Consider the following 21,711-nt stretch of genomic DNA (forward strand, 5'->3'; position numbering starts at 1 on the left):
CTTATACCATTTCCTCTTGCAGTTGGGTGTATGTTTTAAAATGACTTCCTTCGTGACTTCTAAGGACTCACTTTGTGGACCTTTCTATCTACATATCTATGTACTCATCCTTCCTCATCCTAGTCCAATGTTTATGCATCATCAAGTTGATGTCAGCTCTTAGCAACCACATGGATAGATTTTCTCCATGGCAATCTACCTTAACAACCACACAACCTAAAAATGCACCTTTTAAAAAGGTACTCGATTTTAATTATTGCCTTTAATGTTGGTTTTTAATGACAAATTGCTGAAAATCTTCAATAGGCAGCAGGTTAATACGTTTTAATAAATAGCAACAACCCACACAAACACTTAACTTAATCATACCTGCCCCAGAAGATGGCAAAGGAGATCCCCTTCTATATTATCCCATGTTAGGATGAGTAGAGGCCAATTTGAAGGAGCTTTGACCTTGCTACTTGCAAATAACTAGGTACTGATGCTCCTTAAATCATCTTTCATGATTTGGATGGTTAAAAAGTGATGAGCATTTAGTATTATACAACGCAGGACATTTGAAAGCTGAAATCCTAAGAGGAAAATTCAGAGTGTGTATTCAGAGCCATGTTGGCACAGTGGTTAGAATGTAATACTGCAAGCTGTTTTTGCTGCCTGCCGGCTGCTTACAATCTGGCAGTTCAAATCTCACCAGGCTCAGGGTTGACTCAGCCTTCCATCTTTCCGAGGTTGGTAAAATGAGGACTCAGATTGTTGGGGCAAGAGGCTGACTCTGTAAACCACTTAGAGAGGGCTGTAAAGCAAGGGTTAAATTCAGTAGGTTCTGACAGGTTCTGGAGAATCGGTAGTGGAAATTTTGAGTAGTTCAGAGAATTGGCAAATACCATCTCTGGCTGGACCCAGAGTGCGGTGGGAGTGGAGAATTTGCAATATTCTTCCCCCAGGAATGAGGAGGGAATGGAGCTTTTGCAGTATCCTTCCCCTGTGATGCCCACCAAGCCACGTCCACAGAACCAGTAGTAAAAATAATTGAATTTCACCACTGCGGTAAAGCACTGTGAAGCGGTATATAAGTCTAAGTGCCATTGCCATCTTCAACCAGGTATGCTTCCAAAAGCCCTTGACACTGCAGCCCTGAATGTGGTCTTTAAGAGCTGTGATCCCACCATCCAAATCACAAACCTAGAGAAGAGAATCTTCTTCTCCCTAAGGCAAGTTTTCTTAACCAGCTGGGGAATTCTGGGAATTGAAGTCTATCTATCTTAAAGATGCCAAGGTTGTGATGCATTGCCTTAAGGAAATCATGAGGTCTGTGATTCCTAGATTGTCTGGGCTTCCAAGCTAGCTAGAAGTCTGAATCTGATAAATTGCCTTGACATTCTCTTTTGAACCTAATCTAATCAAGTTGAACAATGCAACACTATGCAGGTCTGCTCTGTGGGTGGGATTCAGTGGGGAGTCCATCCTTACAGCCCATCCCCCAACCCCCCAGGGAAGCTGGAAGGTGCTGGTGCAGCCACAATGCATTTCTGCATACCTATAACTAAAAGGTAGGTGCATGGTTTGAGATTGAGATTTGAGATTTATTAGATTTATATGCCGCCCTTCTCCCAAGGATTCAGGGCGGCGTACAACAATTAAAAGAAACACATAATACAAAAGTTAAAAAAATTAAATGGAATATCCCAAACCCAATTAAAATTGACAATGCATTTTTTTAAAAAAATCGAATTAAAATTAACAGTGATCAATAATTTATTTTGTTTTGTTCAGGCCAGGCTGGCTTGCTGGAAAAGCCAACTTTTTAGGGTGCATCGGAAGGACCGGAGGTCGGGGATTATACGAAGCTCCAGGGGCAGCTCGTTCCAGAGGGAAGGTGCTCCCACAGAGAAGGCTCTCCCCCTGGGGGTCACTAGCCAACACTCTCTGGCCGACGGTACCCTGAGGAGGCCAACTCTGTGAGATCGCACTGGACGATGGGACGATGTTTATTGCTGGAAATAAAAAAGCTGTGGACTGGGAACAAGCATGCAGAAGATGAATATTTACTTCTTTCATTATGCCTATTTGCTCAACTTCAAACTCTTCCCTGGGATCAGTTTATCTTGAATTGAGGTAATTGAATTAAGCTTGAATTAAGCTTCTCTCTACAATAGGAATTAATTCTAAAAAAATAAGAGAGGGTCAAGCTTTTCCCCCATTTAGCCCCACTCCCTTAGTTTCCTATCTCTATCTTGCTTGAAAGCTACAGTCCTAGGAATACAATCCTAAATTGCATTAACAGAGGGATACAATCAAATCAAGAGAGGTACTAATACCACTCTATAAAGCCCTAGTAAGGCCACAACTAGAGTATTGCATCCAGTTTTGATCACCACACTATAAAAAAGATGTTGAGACTCTAGACAAAGTGTAGAGGAGAGCAACCACGATGATTAGGGAACTGGAGACTAAAACCTATGAAGAACGGTTACAGGAACTGGGCATGGCTAGTCTAGTGAAGAGAAGGACCAGGGGCAGTGGTGGGTTGCAGGCACTACGCCCAGGTACGGGCGTACCGGAGCCTGCCCAGAGCACCAGATACCGTTCTGGTATGGTGCTCCAGAGGGACCACCCACCCGCCTGAGCTCCTTACTGGTCTTTTAAGTCTTTGGCGCTTCCGTGCACACACAAGGCATATACAACGGCTGTGTGACGCTCCACTGAGCAGCTGGAGCGTTGTGGAGGCTCGCGGAAGCAGTAAGATGCATGCACGTGCTGCGTACATCCATTTGGACAACGCCGGGCCCATTCCAACCATACCAGTTGGAACAGGATCCGGAACCCACCACTGACCAGGGGAGACATGATAGCATTGTTCCAATATTTGAGGGGCTGCCACAAAGAGGAGGGGGCCAAGCTATTCTCCAAAGCATCTGAGGACCAGACAAGGAATAATGGATTGGAACTAAACAAGGAGAGATTCAACCTAGAAATAAGGAATAACTTTCTGACAGTGAGAACAGAAGTTGCCTTCAGAAGTTGTGGGGGCTTCATCACTTGAGACTTTCAAGAAGAGATTGGACTGCCATCTGTCAGAAATGTGTAGGGTCTCCTGCTTGAGCAGGACTAGATGACCTATGAGGTCCTTTCCAACTCTGTTAATCTCTTAAAATTCCACTTCCATAGGAAGAATTAGGCATCAACCTGTGCTGTTCATTCCACAAGAATCATTAATTTGCTATGAAGATTGCAGAGAAATTGTTGATTTACTTTGTTCAGGATCTTGTCACAGAATCAATTGAAGAGCAACTGAAAGTAAAATCATCAGAACAAAAAAAAAATTAATAGCCAGCATTTTCCTTTTCTACTCAAAAAATTATTTTAGAATGTTCTTTCAAAGGAGGATTTCAGGGAAAATGAAGCTTTCAAAATGTCCTTCAAAGAAGAAAAGGCTATTAGAGAACTCCTGGGTAGAATACTCATAGTATTCAATGTAATGACTATTCATTTAATGACAGTTTGAAGTTATGACAAAGTGGCTTACGACTGTCACATCACCCCATCCTGTGGTCATAGGATTACTGTCAGGCTTGCAGCCATCTTTTCTTTTGGGTCTTTGACCTGCCACACTTTCTATTATTCTACTATGCATTTTCTATTGTGGGAAAATGGGAGGGGGGATTGTAGGAGTGAGATGTGATGTAGCCATAACAAAATTCTTTCTAGAAAGCCAAGGTCATCCTTTGTCTCTGCACCTGACCGGATCTGGATGGGCAAGATCTTGAACTTTCAACTGGGTGGTGAAAACTAGGAAGCTTTCAGATTTGGGTTTTCCCAGATGTGCCAACATGGCTCTCTTAATAAATTGGAACTTTGAGGAATCTTTTGCCTCGGCCTCTGATTTACTTTTAGATGCTATTTGAAACTCTGACAATTGCATTTATGATAGTTGCAGCATCTTGGAATCAAATGATTACAATTTGCAACCTTCTCAAACTGGATTCTCTTAACCACCATGGTAAAATTGTTTGCAAAATTTTCTCTGATCAAATGATGACTCAGTTAATGACCACATCGATTAGGTGCTGAAATTCCAGTCCCAACTGTGGTCATACATTGAGGACTACCTATGTGTTGTTCCTGTACTGGTTTAGTTACAAGGGGTCCAGGGGATGTCTACAAATGTCCTGTCGTTCACTGCATAATACGTCCTCCCCCACCTCCAATGATAAAATGCTACTCCAAGGAAACTACCCCATGGAATCCAAAAGAAATCCTCCAGCACAATAAGAATAAGTCCTAACAACAAAAATGATTATGGGGCTGCAGGGGAAGACATGTGAAGACATGTGAAGAACAGTGGCTCAGTGGCTAAGACGCTGAGCTTGTCTATCAGAGAGGTCGGCATTTCAATGGTTCGAATCCCCAGCATCGCGTAATGGAGTGAGCTCCCATTACTCGTCCCAGCTTCTGTCAACCTAGCAGTTCAAAAGCACATAAAAATGCAAGTAGAAAAATAGGAAGTGGGAAGGTAACAGCGTTCCATGCGACTTAAGTGTTTAGTCATGCTGGCCACATGATCCTAGAGACGTCTTCAGACAGCACTGGCTCTTCGGGTTTGAAACGAAGATAAGCACCACCCCTAGAGTCAGGAATAACTAGCACATATGTGCAAGGGGAACCTTTACCTTTACTCTAGTGAGAAAAAGGACTAGGGGTGGCATGATAACAGTATTCCAGTATTTGAGAGGTTGCCACAAGGAGGTGGGGGTCAATTTATTTACCAAAACTCCTGTAGGCAGGACAAGAACCAATGGATGGAAACTAATCAAGGAGAGAAGCTATCTAGAAGTAAAGAGAAATTAGAACAGGTGAGAACAGTCAACCAGTAGAGGGGCTTGCCTTCAGAAGTTGCCTTCAGAAGCATCCCATTACTGGAGGTTTTCCATAAGAGACTGGACAGCCACTTGCCTGAAATGGTATAGGCCAGTGATGGGCAACCTTTTTGGCGTGGTGTGTCAAAAATCGGCAAAAAATCGAGCATAACTCGCATTGTGTGTCACTTCGACAAAAACATAATTTTGCGCAATTTATAGTTTAAACTACAAAAATGTATAATTGCAATATATAATTGTATTTAATAAACCAAAAACAAATTATTTAACATACCTGCTTAGTAACTTCTTCGTTCATCAGTCGATTTCGTATGTTGCCCTTGATATTATTGAACTTGTTTGGGGTGCTGTGAACCAGGGCTGTGGAGTCGGCTGCTTCCAGCTCCACGTCCTCATCAACATGCCGCTCCAGCCCGCCCCAAGAGAACTCAGATATTCTCTTAATAATTGCATCTTTATTCTGTATATCGTGAAATAGAACTGGCGCACATCTTAGGAGAGTTTCTTTAATAAATTCTCCCTCATTAAGCGCTTTTGCATGCTGAGCTATGGAGTGAGCAATGCTCAAACTTGCAGAGTTTAAATTTGTAGAGCCTTTCATAAATAAACAGCGCACTGTTCCCGCGCTCCTCTCCTGCGGGTCCTCCCTCGCCGCGCTGATGACGTGTGTGCGCATGGCACGCACGCCTTACCAGCAGCCCCTGCGCTCAGAAAGGGGCGGCGGCGATACAGTAAGTGAGTGTGGGCGGGGGAGATCACACGTCCCGTCCCCCCCGTTCCTCCAGCACAGATTCTTTCATCCTCGGCGGCCGTGCAGGAGCCGAGGATGAATCACATGAAATCCTGTGCGTGTCACCCCAAATGGCTACGTGTGTCAGCACTGACACACGTGTCATAGGTTCGCCATCACTGGTATAGGCTCTCCTGCTTGTGCAAGGAGTTGGACTAGATGACCTCCAAGGTCCCTTCCAACTCTTCTATTCTTCTCTGCTCTATTCTATTTTTTATATATAAAAAACCTGAAGCAGATGAAGCGGTATGATTAAATGAGGAAACTATAGTGGGAACTCAGCCCAATTCATCTGGTTGGTCAATTAATCCATTTGTTGACTTTGTCCACTGCATTTAATTACGAACTCTTCCAAGAGGCTGCTTTATACAACATCCTAATCAACTAAAACAATAACATCAGAACAACAGTCTGAGCAAAGGTGAAAAGCAGTCAATCCCGGCGTATGTGCAGGCGAAGCTGCCGTGTTTGTTTGTGCAGAGCCCTTTCCCGCGCTGCCTTCTGGTTCAGTATTTTCCTTTCGAGGCACTAATCTGTTGAAATGTAAGCCAAGGTGTTCTCAGCGTAGTTGAGGCGTCTGCTCACACTCTCGTTTACTGCACCATTGATTTCAATTGACAAAAAACAAGAGAGTGGGGAAAATATAGAGGTGATGCAGTGGGAAGAAAGTGGCTTTGAGAACTCCTGTTCCACCCTATCAGGAGGGTTCTCCTCTGGGAAGGGTTTATGCGAAGAATTCATAATGAAATCTTGGCAAGACAATAGCTACAGAAAATTTCAGGCGTGCCTCGGCAATAGCTACAGGAGAAGAATTGAATTAAAGCTCGTCTGCAAGATAAAAGAGGTTCTGCAGAGAATGAAGTCTGGTACAACTCTATTACTGAAGGTCAACAGTGCACCTAAAGTTCTCACTTATCAATTAATGAGCAATAAATATTGGACAAGGTATATTGGGTAGAAATTTAATCTTATCTCAATGAAAGGATGTGTCCTTGATCTTCTGTCTCACTGTCTCTCTGAGCTTTAAGACTAGAAGCCCAATCTATGGGAAAGCAGATTATTTCAGTACAGGCTGTCCTCAACTTAGAATCACCCTCAGAATCAGGTTTTCTGTTACTAAGCAAGGCAGTTGTTAAGTGAGTTGCACCCAATTCAATCACCTTTTTTGCCATAGTTGTTTAGCAAATTACCATATTTTTCAGAGTATAAGACACACAGGCATATAAGAGGCACTAAGATTTTGAAGAGGCAATTTTTTAAAAAAAGTGTTTGCACTCTGCAGACTTCCCAAAAATGGCCCATTTTTCACAAAAACGAGCCCACTTTTTTTTAAAAAAAATCAGGCATGAATAGCATTTAGGAGGCTTGTAGAGTGCTGGGTGGGGGGAGGAACCAAGCCAAAAAAATGGCCAGTTTTTTGCAAAAACAGGCCCATTTTTTGTCAAAAAAAGAAAGGCATGCAAAGCCTTTAGGAGGCTTATAGAATGATCCTGGGGGCTGGGGGCCCAAAAATGAGGAAAAAGCAGCCTGGTTTTTTTGCTCATTTCTGCCCTCCCCAACCCCCAGGAGTAGTCTATAAGTCTCCTAAAGGCTCTGCACAGCCGTTTTGGTGAAGGGCTGGGGTTTTGGGAGGCAAAAAACTGCTGTATTCAGTGTATAAGACTCACCCAGATTTTCAGCCTCTCATTTGAGGGAAAAAGGTGCTTCTTTTACTCTGAAAAATATGGTATTACAGATTGATAAGTAAATCATATGGCCATTAAGCAAATTTGGCTCCTCCCCTCCATTGACTTTGCTTGTGGGAAGTCAGCTGTGAAGGTCGCAGATGACAATCAGAGGACCCTGGGATGCCACGCCAGCTGTCAATCACCCACATTTTAATCTGGGGATGCTGCATCAATCCTAAGAGCAAGGACCAATTGTCATTTTTTTCAGTGTCAATGTAAGTTAGAACAGACTGCAAACGAATGGTTGTAGTGAAAGATTACTTCACAAAATGTAAACAAGATTTGATTTTCATTGAGGCAGTTTCTTCACTACCTAAAACAGAAGATGAAAACAGGGATATATTTTCTTAAAAAATGCTGGTTGGAGAAATGATGAAACAGTGATGTCTCGCAACTTGGTTGTGGAAGGAAGTTACTTGTTAAACATAGAACAATCATTATTTAAGACGACATCCCTTGGCTTCCAGAGGGCTTTGAAGGGGTTTACAGGCTATAGATAGTTTATGGGGCCCAGCCTGACCACCTAAGATCTAAAGCTCCCCTAGTATTGTCCTTTCCTGGCTGAAAAATCATCCTTAAGGATGCTCTTTAGAAGGCCAGATCCTGAAGAGTAAACTCAAGTACTTTGGCCACCTAATGAGAAGGAAGGACTGCCTGAAGAAGAGCCTAATGCTGGGAACGATTAAGGGCAAAAGAAGAAAGGGACAACAAAGATGGAGTCACTGAAGCAGTAGGCATGAGCCTAAATGGACTCCAGAGGATGATAGAAGACAGGAAGGCCTGGAGGAACATTGTCCATGGGGTCGTCATGGGTTGGACACAACTTCGCAACCAACAACAACAAAGCAACAAATAGAGTAGAACTCCCAGGAAAAAAGGTCGTGCTAGGAAGAGGGGAGGAAAAACATGAGCAAACTTGCATGATTCTATTCATATAGCCTAGCTCAATAAAGCTTAGTTCTAATCTTCTTATGGAGTCTGTTTCCTGAGCTGGACAACCTTGAAGAGCTGACATTCACATAACCAACAGGAATCATGTTGTCTCTTTTAGAAACCAGGGAGGGTGGAAGCCAGGAAATCCTTGCCAGCGTAGGGCATAGAGAGACTGATCTGAGAACAGCCTGGCTGGAAATCAGGATAGGGAATCACCCACCCATCTCCTTGTCTCTCTTCTCTTCTTCCTTCCTTCCTTACTCTCAACCATCCAACTCCTTTCCTTCCCCTCCCTTCCTGTCTTCATTCCTTCTCTCCCTCTGCTCCATCCTTCCTTCCTTCTCTCTTTCCTTGCTTCCTTCCTTACTCTCAACCATGTAACTCCTTTCCTTCCCCTCCCTTCCTGTCTTCCTTCCTTCTCTCCCTCTGCTCCACCCTCCTTCCTTCCTTCTCTCCTTCTTTCCTTCTCTCCTGGCTTCCTTCCTTCCTTACTCTCAACCATCTAACTCCTTTCCTCCCCTTTTTTCCTGTCTTCATTCCTTATCTCCCTCTGCTCCTTCCTTCCTTCCTTTCTTCCTTCCTTCTCTCCTTCTTTGCTTCCTTATTTACCCAACCATCTAACTCCTTTCCTCCCCTGTCTTCCTGTATTCATTCCTTCTCTCTCTCTGCTCTATCCTCCTTCCTTCTTCTCTTTCTTTCTTTCTTCCTTTCTTCCTCTTCTTTTCAGTCATCACTAATGCTCTGGACTTTCCTGGAACCCTCAAACCTTATCTGGGTCTGCCTTGGCCTACAGACATTGTCTACTAGCAGGAACTCCATTCCTTTCACACATTGACTGCTTTTATAAGTACAGTTTTCCCTGCTGGGTTTCCAGCCTGAAAAGCGCCAGATAAGCGACTCAGCCTCAGGGAGCCAGGAATCACCTGTCAGCTGAACAAACTATTCAATGCCAGATAAGACATTTGACACTTAAGTAACAAAGATATCCTATTACTAGGATCTTCAAATGTATACATTCCTTCTTGCAGGCATTCATAAATGTACTGGGATAATTGAATATGTACCTACTTTCTCAATGGGGGCCATGAGGGGTATATAGATAATCCTCGATTTATGACCACAATTGCGACCAGAATTCCCTTTGGTCAACAAGGCAATTGAATTGTGCCCAATTTAACAACTTTTTTTTTTTGCCACAGCCATTCAGCAAATCATGTGATCATTAAGCAACTCTGTCTTTCTCCATTGATTTTGCTTATCATAAGCTATCTGGGAAGGTCACAGATGGTAATCCCATAACACCAGGATGTTGCGACCATTATAAATGGTCAAAAATGGTCAAAAAGAGGGCTGTGAAAATATTTACAGATCCCTCGCATCCTGGACATAGACTGTTTCAAACCCTACTCTCAAAATGACACTATAGAGCATTGCACATCAAGACAATTAGACACAAGAACAGTTTTTCCCTGAATGCCATCACTCTGCTAAACAAATAATTCCCTCCCCACTGTCAAACCATTCACTAAGGCTGCATTACTATTACTATTAGTCTTTTCATCATTCCTATCATCTCCTCCCACTTATGACTGCAGGACTGTAACTTTGTTGCTTGTATCCTTATGATTTATATTGATAGTTTCCTGATTGCTTATTTGTGCCCTATAACTATCATTAAGTGTTGTACCTTATGATTCTTGGTGAATGTATCTTGTCTTTTTATGTACACTGAGAGCATCTGCACCAAAGACAAATTCCCTGCGTGTCCAATCACACTTGGGCAATAAAGAATTTTATTCTATTATAAATACATGTTGGCTACAAAGTGTCTGAATTTTGATCACATAACCATGGAGATGCTCCAATGGTTGTGAAATGGAAAGGCTGGGTGACAGTCGCTTTTTTCAGTGCCCCTTATAACTTGGAACAAGTCAAGGCCTACTGAAGTCAATCACAAAGCACTCATTTTCCAGAAAGAATAGGATAGGATAGGATAAGATAAGATAAGATAAGATAGGATAGGATAATTGAATAGAGAATGGAATGGAACAGAATAGGATAATTTAATAGAGAATGGAATGGAATAGAATAGAATAGAATAGAATAGAATAGAATAGAACAGAACAGAATAGAATAGAATAACAGAGTTGGAAGGGACCTTGGAGATCTTCTAGTCCAATCCCTTGGGCAGGAAATCCTACACCACTTCAGACAAATGGTTATCCAACATCTTCTTTAAAAACTCCCAGTGATGGAGCACCCACAACTTCTGGAGCCGTTGTTCCACTGATTAATTTTTCTCACTGTCAGGAAAATTCTCCTCAGTTTTAAAAACTGGGAAGGTTGCTCCCTTAACACACATACACACCCAGATAGATGGGAAATATTTTGAGCAAAGCATTGATAGTAAAATTGGGCCTGTCTCACTTAATAACTGCTTTGCTTACTAGTGAAAATTCTGGTCGCAATTGTGGTCATATGTCAAGGACTATCTATATAAGGACTCAAGGATTCACTTTGCAACTCCTTCCCAGGTAAAATGCCTGGGAGATTCTGATCTTAGATCTGCATGATTTAGTTTCCTTGAATGTATAAAATTAGGCAGGCTTTGATTATCCACCGACTATCACTGCCAGTTGTAACATTTTATATTGTTTTGTTTTTGTTTCATTTTTAATGCACTTTTTGTTTGCAGTTCAGGACAGTGCCTGTAATAAAAAAATATTCATTCATTCCTTCCAGCCCCATTTACATTGTCTGAGGGGCTGATGTGGCTCAGAACATTCTTGGAAACAAAGACGGCGCTGGAGTTTGGCATTTGTTTTTGGAACAATCCAATTTTCTCATTTATCTTTCATTAAAGGAACCTTTGAAAAAAGCTCAGCATGGCAGAGGGATCACGAGGCAGAAATTGGTTGGCACTTGCTGCAGAGCCCAGATGGACAAAGCAAGATCAGAATTTAGAGTACCAGCATCTTATCCAAACAGACAGCAGAGCAGAGTTTGTTTTAAGTTAAAAATGCAATAAATATCAAGAGTTGTGGAGAATGGGAGGTGAAAGAGAATGAGATGGGGAACAATTCTTGCCTGTCTCCTAGCAGGCCCTGGATTTACAAGATGAAGGGTGGAAAATCCCTTAATGAAATAGCACAGATTAGAAACATGCTTATCGTTAAGAGTCCTTGGGGTTATTATTTCATTAATTCTCCATTGCAAGCACAGGGCATGGCCTGTAATCAGACCTATTGACTTCCTTCTATGTGTGAACAAGATCTGAACTAGCAGAGGAAGGGGGAGAGAAAGGACAGGCCGAACAGAAGGTGTGATTTATGAAAGAGCATGTTCTGGGGCTAGACCAAAGCAAGCACAAAGTTACATCAAAATAGGAACAGAGACATGGGTTTTGTGGACAATCTCTTGCTTCAAGGGAATGGTACAAGTACGGCTTATTTATTTATTTATTCATCACATTTCTACCCCATGGGATTCATTTTTTTTAATACCAGTTCTGTGGGCGTGTCTTGGTGGGCATTGCAGGGGAAGGATACTGCAAAATCCACATTCCCTCCTCACTGCAGGGGAAGGATACTGCAAAATTTCCATTCCCTCCCCACTCTAGGGGAAAGTGCTGCAAAATCTCCATTCCCTCCCCACTCCTGTGGGAAGGATCTTGCAAAATCTCCATTCCCTCCCGATTAGCTGGGACTCGGGAGGCAGAGAATAGATGGGGGCAGGGCCATTCAGAGGTGGTATTTACCAGTTCTCCAAACAACTCAAAATTTCTGCTACCAGTTCTCCAGAACTGGTCAGAACCTGCTGAATACCACTTCTGTTCTACTCCACCCTTCTTATGTAAAAAAGCTATAATGTAAAAGTAAAAAAAAATAGAATTTTAAATGTTAGGGTTAAAATATTAAAAGGTAAAGAGGTTAAAAAAAGGTAGAGACACATTCTGAAAACATAAGCCATCCACAAGGTTGCATATCACTCTTCATCCTCCACATCAATAGGTCTTAACACTCTTTCTGAAAGTCAAGAGAAAGGGGCTGCTTGACTTCACCTCTATAGCTAAAGGTAGGGGCAATGGCAGAGAAGACTCTCTCTTCCTGAATCCCACTGCCCAAGGCTGAACCTCTTTTGAAATGTTTAGGTCTTATCGCTATTCAACTTGCCAAAGAAGTGGGGTGGGGAGGGAAAGGGAGAAAGAATGCAGATGGGCCAGAGACAGACCGTGAGAGCCAAGAACCCACCAAGGCCACTCACACAGGAAAGTGAACAGGTCTCAAAACAAAAGAATGATTCATAATTGGACATTGAGACTAACCAAGGGTGGAAAGAAAGAAAGCTATTGTTAACACTATAAAATAGAGTTAGTTCTCAACTTAGGATCACAATTGAACCCAAAATTTATATTTCTAAGTGAGACGTTGGTTAAGTGAGTTTCCCCCCATTTTGCGGCCATTCTTGTCACAGTTGTTAAGTGAATCACTGCAGTAGTCTAGTAACACAGTTGTTAAACGAATCTGGCTTCCCCCTTGACTTTGCTTGTCAGAAGGTCGCAAAAGGGGATCACATGAACCCCCAGAATACTGTGACGGTCATAAATATGAACCAGTTGTCAAGCATCTGGATGTAAATCACATTACCATGGGGATGCTGCAATGGTCATAAGTGTGAAAAATGGTTGTTAAGTAATCCCATTGTCATTAAACAAATCCAGATTCCCCCATTGACTCTGCTAGTGAGACTGCCAAGCAAAGATGGCAATGAGATGTATAAAAATAAAGAATAAGAAAAACTTTATTAATTAAAAAAAAACAGTCATAAGAGCAAGGACAGATCATAAGTCACTTTTTTCTATGCTGCTGTAACTTTGAATGGTCATTAAATGAATGGTTATAAGTTGAGGACTGCCTGTAACCATGGCCAACTTTGGGGGAAGTGACCCAAGACCATGAAGGAGAGAAGCAGTAAGAAGGCAAGGAGAAGGAAGAAAAACCACTCTGTTTTCTCTCCACTTACCTGGGCAAATGGCGGTGTTGTTGCATGTCCTAGTCTCTCGCAGCAAGCCACTACACAGAGTCCCATAGGGTGAGGAGACACAGGAGCGTGTTCGCACCTGGGTGCCCTGCCCACAGGTAAGGGAACAGACACTCCATTGGGACCACTCCTCTGCTGCTGGATCTCCTGGGGAGAAAGAGAGACATGTATGTCCAAGCACACCAAGAGAGAAAAATGGATATGAAAATTAAACCCTGGGGACAAAGTGGTTAAAGTGCAGTTTTGCAGGCAAACTCTGTCCACAGCCTGGAGTTCGATCTTGACGTGGCTTAAGGTTGACTCAACCTTACATTCTTCCAAGGTCTGTAAAATGAGGGCCCAGATTGTTGGGGTCAACATGCAAATAATGTTTCTACATTGTAAAACAACCAGAGAGTGCTACAAAGTGCTATGAGGTGCTATGTCAGCTAAAAGATGCTATTGCTATTGCTAAAACCCATCTTCACACAATTTTTAAGAAGGTACTACCTGTCCTGACCTAGGCTTCCTTAGAAAGCATGAAGGAGAGTCTTGGCCCTGGCAAAACCTCTTTTATTTACATGACTGTGAATTCCTTTCATTCACAGTCAGCAAGGCTTGGCTAACAGTCTTTCAGAGGAATATTTATCAACACGAACCTTATCTCCCAAAAGCTCGTCTTTTGTTTCCTATGGGAGGGGCCAATCACCTTCAAGGTGTGGCTTTACTCCTAAGTTGTCCCTGCTTTCTTGTTGTTCTTGTCTTCTGACAGCTCTGCGCATGCACATACTGAGAACAGGCTCCAGCTATTTCTCTGCCTCGTTGTTGTCTAACTCCCTCTCTGCCTCCAATGCAGAGCCCTCATCTGAGCTTTCCTCAGCTGCCAGGGCTGGGCCATGTTCCACGCCAACCTCCTCACTGTCCAACTCTGCTGCCAGCTCCTCTTGCCACTGGTGGGCCACAATTCTACCAAAAGTCACAAAAAAACCCCACTTCCTAACAGCTAACAGAGATATAGTAAGCATGAAAAAGCACCAGAGAAACAATATCCTAATCAACATTCAAGGAAGCGATACTCCTAACAAGACTGGAACTATTGATTGACTGATGAAAATCTGTATGGCCATCCAACTCACTCTCAGTGACTCTGGGCAACTTATGAAGATAAAAATCTAATATAAAATGATAGAAAGCAGTAACCCCTCTAGTGACAACCATCAATCAGACAAGCCACTTCACGGGCTCCATTCCACTCTGTATTCTCCAGGCCAGTTGACAAAACCAGTGTCAAGATTCAAAGTTCTGGGAGATGGAATGTAGGCTCCAGACATCAAGAAGATGAGTCTAAGAACCAAGGACAGTCCAGCAGGTGTTTTCTAAAGCCAAAGACTTTTTCTCATAACAATGCAATCAGGTTCAATTGGACAATGTGACCTGAACTAATAGAGGGAGGGAGAATTCTATATTTTAATTATGTGGGTTTGCTAGATCTGGCTTTGCTCTAATCAGTGCCAAAATGATGTATTCAATATAATTTTGCTTTGAGAGATTGGATCGTCTCACTAGTGCTTGCCTGGTTGGGTTCGTCAGTTGGAACATTGACAACCAGGTCTTCAAGCCTTTGCAAAAGAGTGTCAAAGTGGAGACCTATCTAATTTTCACAGAGATGATATTCCACAGGGAGGGAACCACCACAGAGAAGACCATTCTTCTGGGTCCCCCCAGTTGAAGAGGAGACCTCTAGCATTCCTTGCCTCCCTGCTTTGGTAGCTCAGGTAGATGTAATCAGGAGAAGGTGATCCTTTGAATAACATGATGGCAAGCCAAGTAGGGCTTCAAATGTGACAATCAACATCTTGAGTTGGAACCTGAAGCAAATCAGAAGCCAATGGAGCTCGCTCAGGAGAGATGACACATGTGCACACCTAGGCCTGCAAAAAACCATGTGGGCTGCTGCCTTTTGAACCAACTGAAATGTTTATGAATGATAGGAAAAGGAAGGATTTATATTCCTTAGCAGTTAACTGGTAATTATTCTGATTAGCAGCCATCCATTCCCCACCATTCAGTCAGAACTGAAGAAGCTTCTTGGATGAGCAGTGAACTGTCTTCAAGGGGGGGGGGGAACCCTCGAAACCCCAGTTGAAAAGCAACTTTGAGACAACCAATTGAACTATACTCCCATACAGTGATGATGTTACCTAGCCAGATAACAACTGATCTGCAGAAAAACAGTCAACCTCAGAGAACATCAAGAGCCCAACAGTTCAACCCTGAGCTAGATATAGGAAAAGGAAAAGGTTCCCCTTACACATGTGCTAGTCCTTCCTGACTCTAGGAGGTGGTGCTCATCTCCATTTCAAAGCCAAAGAGCCAGTGCTATCCAAAGACATCTTTGTGGTCATGTGGCCAGCATGACTAAATGTGCACGGAACACTGTTACCTTCCCACTAAAGGTGGTTCCTATTTTTCTGCTTGCATTTTTATGTGGTTTCGAACTGCTAGGTTGGCAGAAGCTGGGATAAGTAATGGGAGCTCACTCCGTTACGCGGCACTAGGGATTCGAACCACCAAACTACCAACCTTTCTGATTGACAAGCTCAGGATCTTAGCCACTGAGCCACCATATCCTGTTTTGCTACTCTCTACTATTGTATCCAGCCATCTCCCAAAAAAATATTAGCCAAAATTTTATCTCCTTCCCTGCAGACAGATGGACCAATCAACTACTCAGTTGCATCAATGTTGTGCTTTAAAGTTTTCTTTCAATCTGAATTAAAATGTCTCATTTTATAGTCGAGCATTTAAAGATTTGTTTGCTTTGACTCATTGAGGGCCAGGTTTAAATCAACCATTGAGTTTACTAAGATGACACAGGCCATTCTCTTTCTTGCAACTCAGCTACTCTGCTAGATTGTTGGTGTGTGTGTGTGTGTGTGGGCATTTGTGGGTGTGGAAATAAGTGATGAACCCTCTTCATCCTGCCTTTAAACTTTCAAAAGGAAAGGCATAAAAATGCAATTATTAAAGAAAAGTATATATATATATAAATATGCTTTGATCTATTGTTGCAGCTAGGAATTTGTCTGACCGAGTGTGTAAATAGCAAAAGACTTTGGGCAATTACAAATTGATTCACAGGGAGTCAGTTCCATTTACACTAGAATTTGCAGAAATTGCTTTAAATCAAGGATTCTTAAGATAAAACTCCACTTATACTTTGGTTCTGGAATGTTTATTGAGCAGACTGAGCCAAGTTTGGACTATCAATGTTAGCCTTTAATAATCCCCATAAATGAAGAATTAGAACCAAGCCTTTGCAGCTGAAAGTAAACAAGCCTGCATGGGTGAACTTGACTGGAATTGATTGGGCATAATCTGAACTGCAACACGTTGCTTCAGAAATCCCAGTGAGATGACCAGGTTTTTGATAGTTCCAAAACGGCTTTGAGATAGGATAGATCAGTGATGGCTAACCTTTTTGTTGTTGCGTGCCAAAACCATGTGCACATGGGTACGACAGAACACGTGCACCCACAATGCAATGCGCATGTGACTCCCTCCCCCCGCACTCCTCTCTGTGCATACACACATGACCCTCTCTGCTGCCCCATGCATGCACCCGTGATCCCCCGTGCCCCATTTTGGGCCTAGTAGGCCTCCCTGCACCCTCCTGGGAGCAAAAATGGCCCATGGTGGAGGACTGTACCACGCCCCCCTGATGCATGTGCAGCAGAGACCCAAAAATCAGTTGGACAGCAGGAGACATGCACATATGCGCGATGAGCTGAACTGCGGTGACGGCTTGTGTGTTGGCAGAGAGGGCTCTGCGTGCCACCTGTGGCACATGTGCAAGAGGTTCGCCACCATGGGGATAGATGGAGAGACAGATAGACAGACAGATATTGTATGTAGATAGACAGGTAAAGTCCTTGACTTATCTTCCTTTGCTTAGCAACTGTTAACGTTACAACGGTGCAGAAAAAAAGTGACTTACAACCTCACAATTACAAATGACCCAGCCTCCCCTGGTCATGTGATCAAAATCCAGACACTTGGCAATTGGCATGTATTGACAACACTTGCAGCCTTGCTGGGCTGTGTACTCACCCCTTGTGACCTTCCCAGCCGGTGTCTAACAAGCACCATGGGAGAAGCTGTGTTTGCTTAATGACGATATTAGTTATTTAACAACTGCAGTGATTTGCTTCACAAGAGGTTTTAAAATTGGGCATGACTCATTTAACAACCGGTAGTCTGAACAATGGAAATTCTGATCCCAGTTGTAAGTCTGGTCCAAGTTATAAGTCATGAACTACTGATAGGAGAAAGTTGGAGAGGAGGGAGGGAGAGAGGGAGAGAAGGAGAAAGGGAGAGGAAGAGAGAGAGAGGAGGGAGAGTGGGAGGGAGAGAGGGAGAGGGAGGGAGAAAGGGAGCAGGAGAGAAAGAGGGAGGCATGGAGAGGGAGAAAGGGCGGTAGAGGGAGAGACTGAGAGATCTCCCTGGAATGAAATCAAGGTGAAAATTGTGCTACATTGGTTACGTTTCATATGCTAGTTTTCTATGTGCAGATTGTTTTCGTTTTACCATTTTTCTAACAGAGGAAAGTATAAAATGGTGTTATAACACAATTAAACTGGTAAAATCTAGAATTCTACCACTATATCCTCCTTTCTGATAAACTAATAGCCAGCCACAAGCAATGAGAAGCAGAAACAGCCCCATAGAAGGAATGAGCAAAGGTCTGGTTTCATGCAAGAGGCTAAAACACCCGTCGTCTTGCTTTGTAAGGTCATGCATGGGAGAGGGGGGGGGGGTTTCAATCAAGATGGTGGCTGTGACAGTATTAAATCTGTCTCTTGTTTGTCTGCTATGGAGAAGCCTTATAAAAAAGGGGTGGTGAGGTTCACATCCTGTGACTGCAACAGGGTTGGGTTCTTGCTAGTTCTAACCTCTTCTATGGAAGAGGTTCCACAAATCTACTGTGCCGGTTCCAGCTCTCTCCCCCCGCCCATCCACACCACGCTTGCCCTGCCCACTGCTCACTGATTGGCTGGCTCACCAATCGCCCCACCCACATCTAAGAGTCCTATCTAAACCTTAAATTCTTAAAGCTGTCAAGTTTGAACACCCCTGGGTTTTTTTTTTCTAAAGGGTTAGGGGTGCAAGGGTCTTGTAACTTGACAGCTTTAAGACTTGCGTGCTTCAGATGCCAGAGTTTCTGAGTCAACATTTTGGTTGCTAAGCAAGAGCGTTGTTAAGTGAGTTTCACTACATTTTGCAAGTTGCCCATGCCCACTCAGTCACATGACTGCCAAGCCACTCCCACTCAGTCACATGGCCGGCAAGTCACTCCCACAAGCAGGCCACACCTACAGAAGAGGTTCTAAAAAAATTTGAAACCCACCACTGGACTGCACGCACCATTTTGACTCCCCATCCCCCACCTCTTCAGGAGCAGTGTATGCTATACATTCAGCCAACATGGCTTTTAATCATGGTTTATGGCTCGGCAGCTTTATTACAGTCCTTTATTATGCTTTCTCTTGGCAGTGGTGCCACTGGACATCATCTTAACACAGTGGCTGAATTCATACAAGACAGTAAATTCTGGAAATGGGAAAATAAAAGCCAAGGGTTGTGTCCACATAATATGATCTACCCAAGCTAATAAACCAAGGATGAGCAACTATGGTCCCTTTACGACCTGTGGACTGCAACTCCCAGAATTCCTCATCCAGCATGGCTCAAGAATTCTGGGAAGTTTTTCTTCAAAGTTTTTTTTTAAATACAACTTTACACATATTATAGAAACAAAGTGTTGACTGGATCTTTTGCACCTTCAAAAATTGCACTAAATTTTCATTTTATATTTCTCTATTGGCCTGTTTTACTATAAACAATATATATCCTCTACTTACGTTTTGACATCGGGAGCATTTCTTTCAATTTTTTTTCTACAATGCACAATATACTATATTTTCTTTATTTCTAAATTAGTTGCATAACAGTACCAGGCATATTAATATTCCACTTAATCTACTAAAAAAGAAAAGAATTCTGGGAGTTGAATCCACAGTGGCCCCCTTCCCCCTGCATTAAGCCATACTGTCAGGCCTGAAGCCATCTTTTCTTTTGGATCTTTGGCCTGCCACACTTTCTATTATTCTACTATACATTTTCCCTGTTGTGGGAAAATGGGAAGGAGGACTGTATAGAGTTAGATGATACGTAGCCATAACAAAATTCTTTCTAGAAAGCCAAAGTCATCCTTTGTCTCTGCACCTCTGCAACTGATTGGAATCGGATGGGTGGAACTGCCAGCATGGCAGTGGGAGATTGGACCATGTGATGGATTTGTGAGTGTGGGGGCAAGATCGTGAACTTTCAGTTGGGTGGGGAAAACCGGGAAGCCTTCAGATTCGGTTTTCCCAGATGTGCCAACATGGCTCCCTTAAGAAATTGAAACTTTGAGCAATACTTTGCCTTGGACTCTGATTTACTTTTGGATGCTATTTGGAACCCTGACACATACTCTAGTATCATGTAATGACTTGGATTACTCACAGTAAAGAATCTGTGGCTGAATTCCCAAAGCATGACAAACCACAAACATTTTTTTAAATTTATTTTAACAAATCTATCACAAAGTGGGGGTCCCACACCTTGGGATGTCTGTGTGTGTAGCTTTTCCAAGGACAGCAGCCCCAGATCCTCTCAAAGTCACCTCTCAAAATGTACGAAAAACAAAATCCTGTTTCTTTTGCAGATAATTTTCAGCCTGCCTGAGGCAGAACAATGTTTTCAGCCTCCTGCCTGCATCTGAGAATAATAATCAAAATCACAAAGGTATTAACCCAAAGAGATATAGGTACTCCTCGAGTTATGACTGTAATGGTGCCTGTGGTCATAAAACAAGTCACCATGTAATCAATTTTATTTTACGACATTTCTTTGTGTGTAGTTGTTAAGTGACCACCATGGTCCCAAGGTGACCACTGGTCTCATAAGTGTCCACTGGGGTTGTTAAGTGAATTAATAGTTCACTATGAGGCCAATTTTGCCAAAATCCAAAAGTTACTGCCAGTTTTTTGGGGAAAAAACACAGTCATCTGACCACAGGATGCTGCAAATAGCCCTAAATGTGGTCCAGTTGCCAAGCAACTAAAGTCATGTGACCATGACTCCAATTTGGATTTAAGCAACCTCCAGGAAGGCCTGTCAGAACTTTAAACAGTCACTTAACAGCTGGTCATAAATTGAGAGCTACCTGTATATTTTTGAAATTACTGTTTCCCCTCAGAATAGCATCTATGTTTATCACTACCCTCTCCATTGTTTTCTTAAGAAAGACATGAAGAAATTCACTCAGAGCCGTGGTGGCACAGTGGTTAGAATGTAGTATTGCAGGCTAATTCTGCTGACTGCCAGCAGTTCGATCCTGACCGGAACAATGTTGATTCAGGCTTCCATTTTACCAAATGAGGACCCAGATTGTTGGGGGCAATATGCTGATTCTGTAAACTGCTTAGAGAGGGCTGTAAAAGCACTGTGAAGTGGTATATATGTCTAAGTACTGTTGCTATTTCTATAGTTTACTTTATGAAGATTTGAACTGGGTGGCCACAGTTGGCATTCCAACCAGCATTTTTGAATAGAATAGAATAGAATAGAATAGAATAGAATAGAATAGAATAGAATAGAATAGAATAGAATAGAATAGAATAGAATAACAAAGTTGGAAGGAAGTTTGAAGGTCTTCTAGTCCAACCCCCTGCTTAGGCAGGAAACCCTACACCACTTCAGACAAATGGCTATCCAACATCTTCTTAAAAATGTCCAGTGTTGGAACATTCATAACTTCTGGAGGCAACTTATTCCACTGATTAATTGTTCTAACTGTCAGGAAATTCTTCTTAGTTCTAAGTTGCTTCTCTCAATTAGTTTCCACCCATTGTTTCTTGTTCTACCCTCAAGTGCTTTGGAGAGTAGTTTGACTCCCTCTTCTTTGTGGCAGCCCCTGAGATATTGGAATACTGCTATCATGTCTCCCCTAGTCCTTCTTTCTCTTAAACTAGACATACCCAATTCCTGTAACCGTTCTTCATATGTTTTAGTCTCCAGTCCCCTAATCATCTTTGTTGTTCTTCTCTGCACTAGAATCTCAACATCTTTTCTACATCGTGGCGACCAAAACTGAATGCAGGATTCCAAGTGTGGCCTTACCAAGACATTATAAAGTGGTATCAACACTTCACGTGATCTTGATTCTATCCCTCTGTTTGAGGGATAGAGTTGCACTTTGATTCAGTGCCTCTCTCTCACCACCTCAGCTGATTACTTCACCTCACTAAAGAGCCCTTCG

At 42.7% G+C, this 21,711-nt stretch overlaps 1 protein-coding gene across 4 annotated transcripts in view; it reads right to left on the minus strand.

Annotated features, from left to right (window-relative positions):
• ADGRB2 (adhesion G protein-coupled receptor B2) overlaps window positions 1–21,711 on the minus strand; it is a 253,569-nt gene that overhangs the window by 160,415 nt on the left and 71,443 nt on the right. For all 4 annotated transcript variants that reach the window (XM_087727880.1, XM_087727881.1, XM_087727879.1 and 1 more), the window contains exon 3: window positions 13,350–13,514. In XM_087727880.1, coding sequence (XP_087584006.1) covers window positions 13,350–13,514 — 165 coding nt within the window. The remainder of the gene's footprint in view (window positions 1–13,349; window positions 13,515–21,711) is intronic.

Source organism: Thamnophis sirtalis, unplaced genomic scaffold (assembly GCF_051295495.1).
Source record: "Thamnophis sirtalis isolate CommonGarterSnake01/CBP01778 unplaced genomic scaffold, rThaSir2_p1.2 scaffold_13, whole genome shotgun sequence".
In the NCBI taxonomy this organism is placed as follows: Eukaryota; Metazoa; Chordata; class Lepidosauria; order Squamata; family Natricidae; genus Thamnophis; species Thamnophis sirtalis.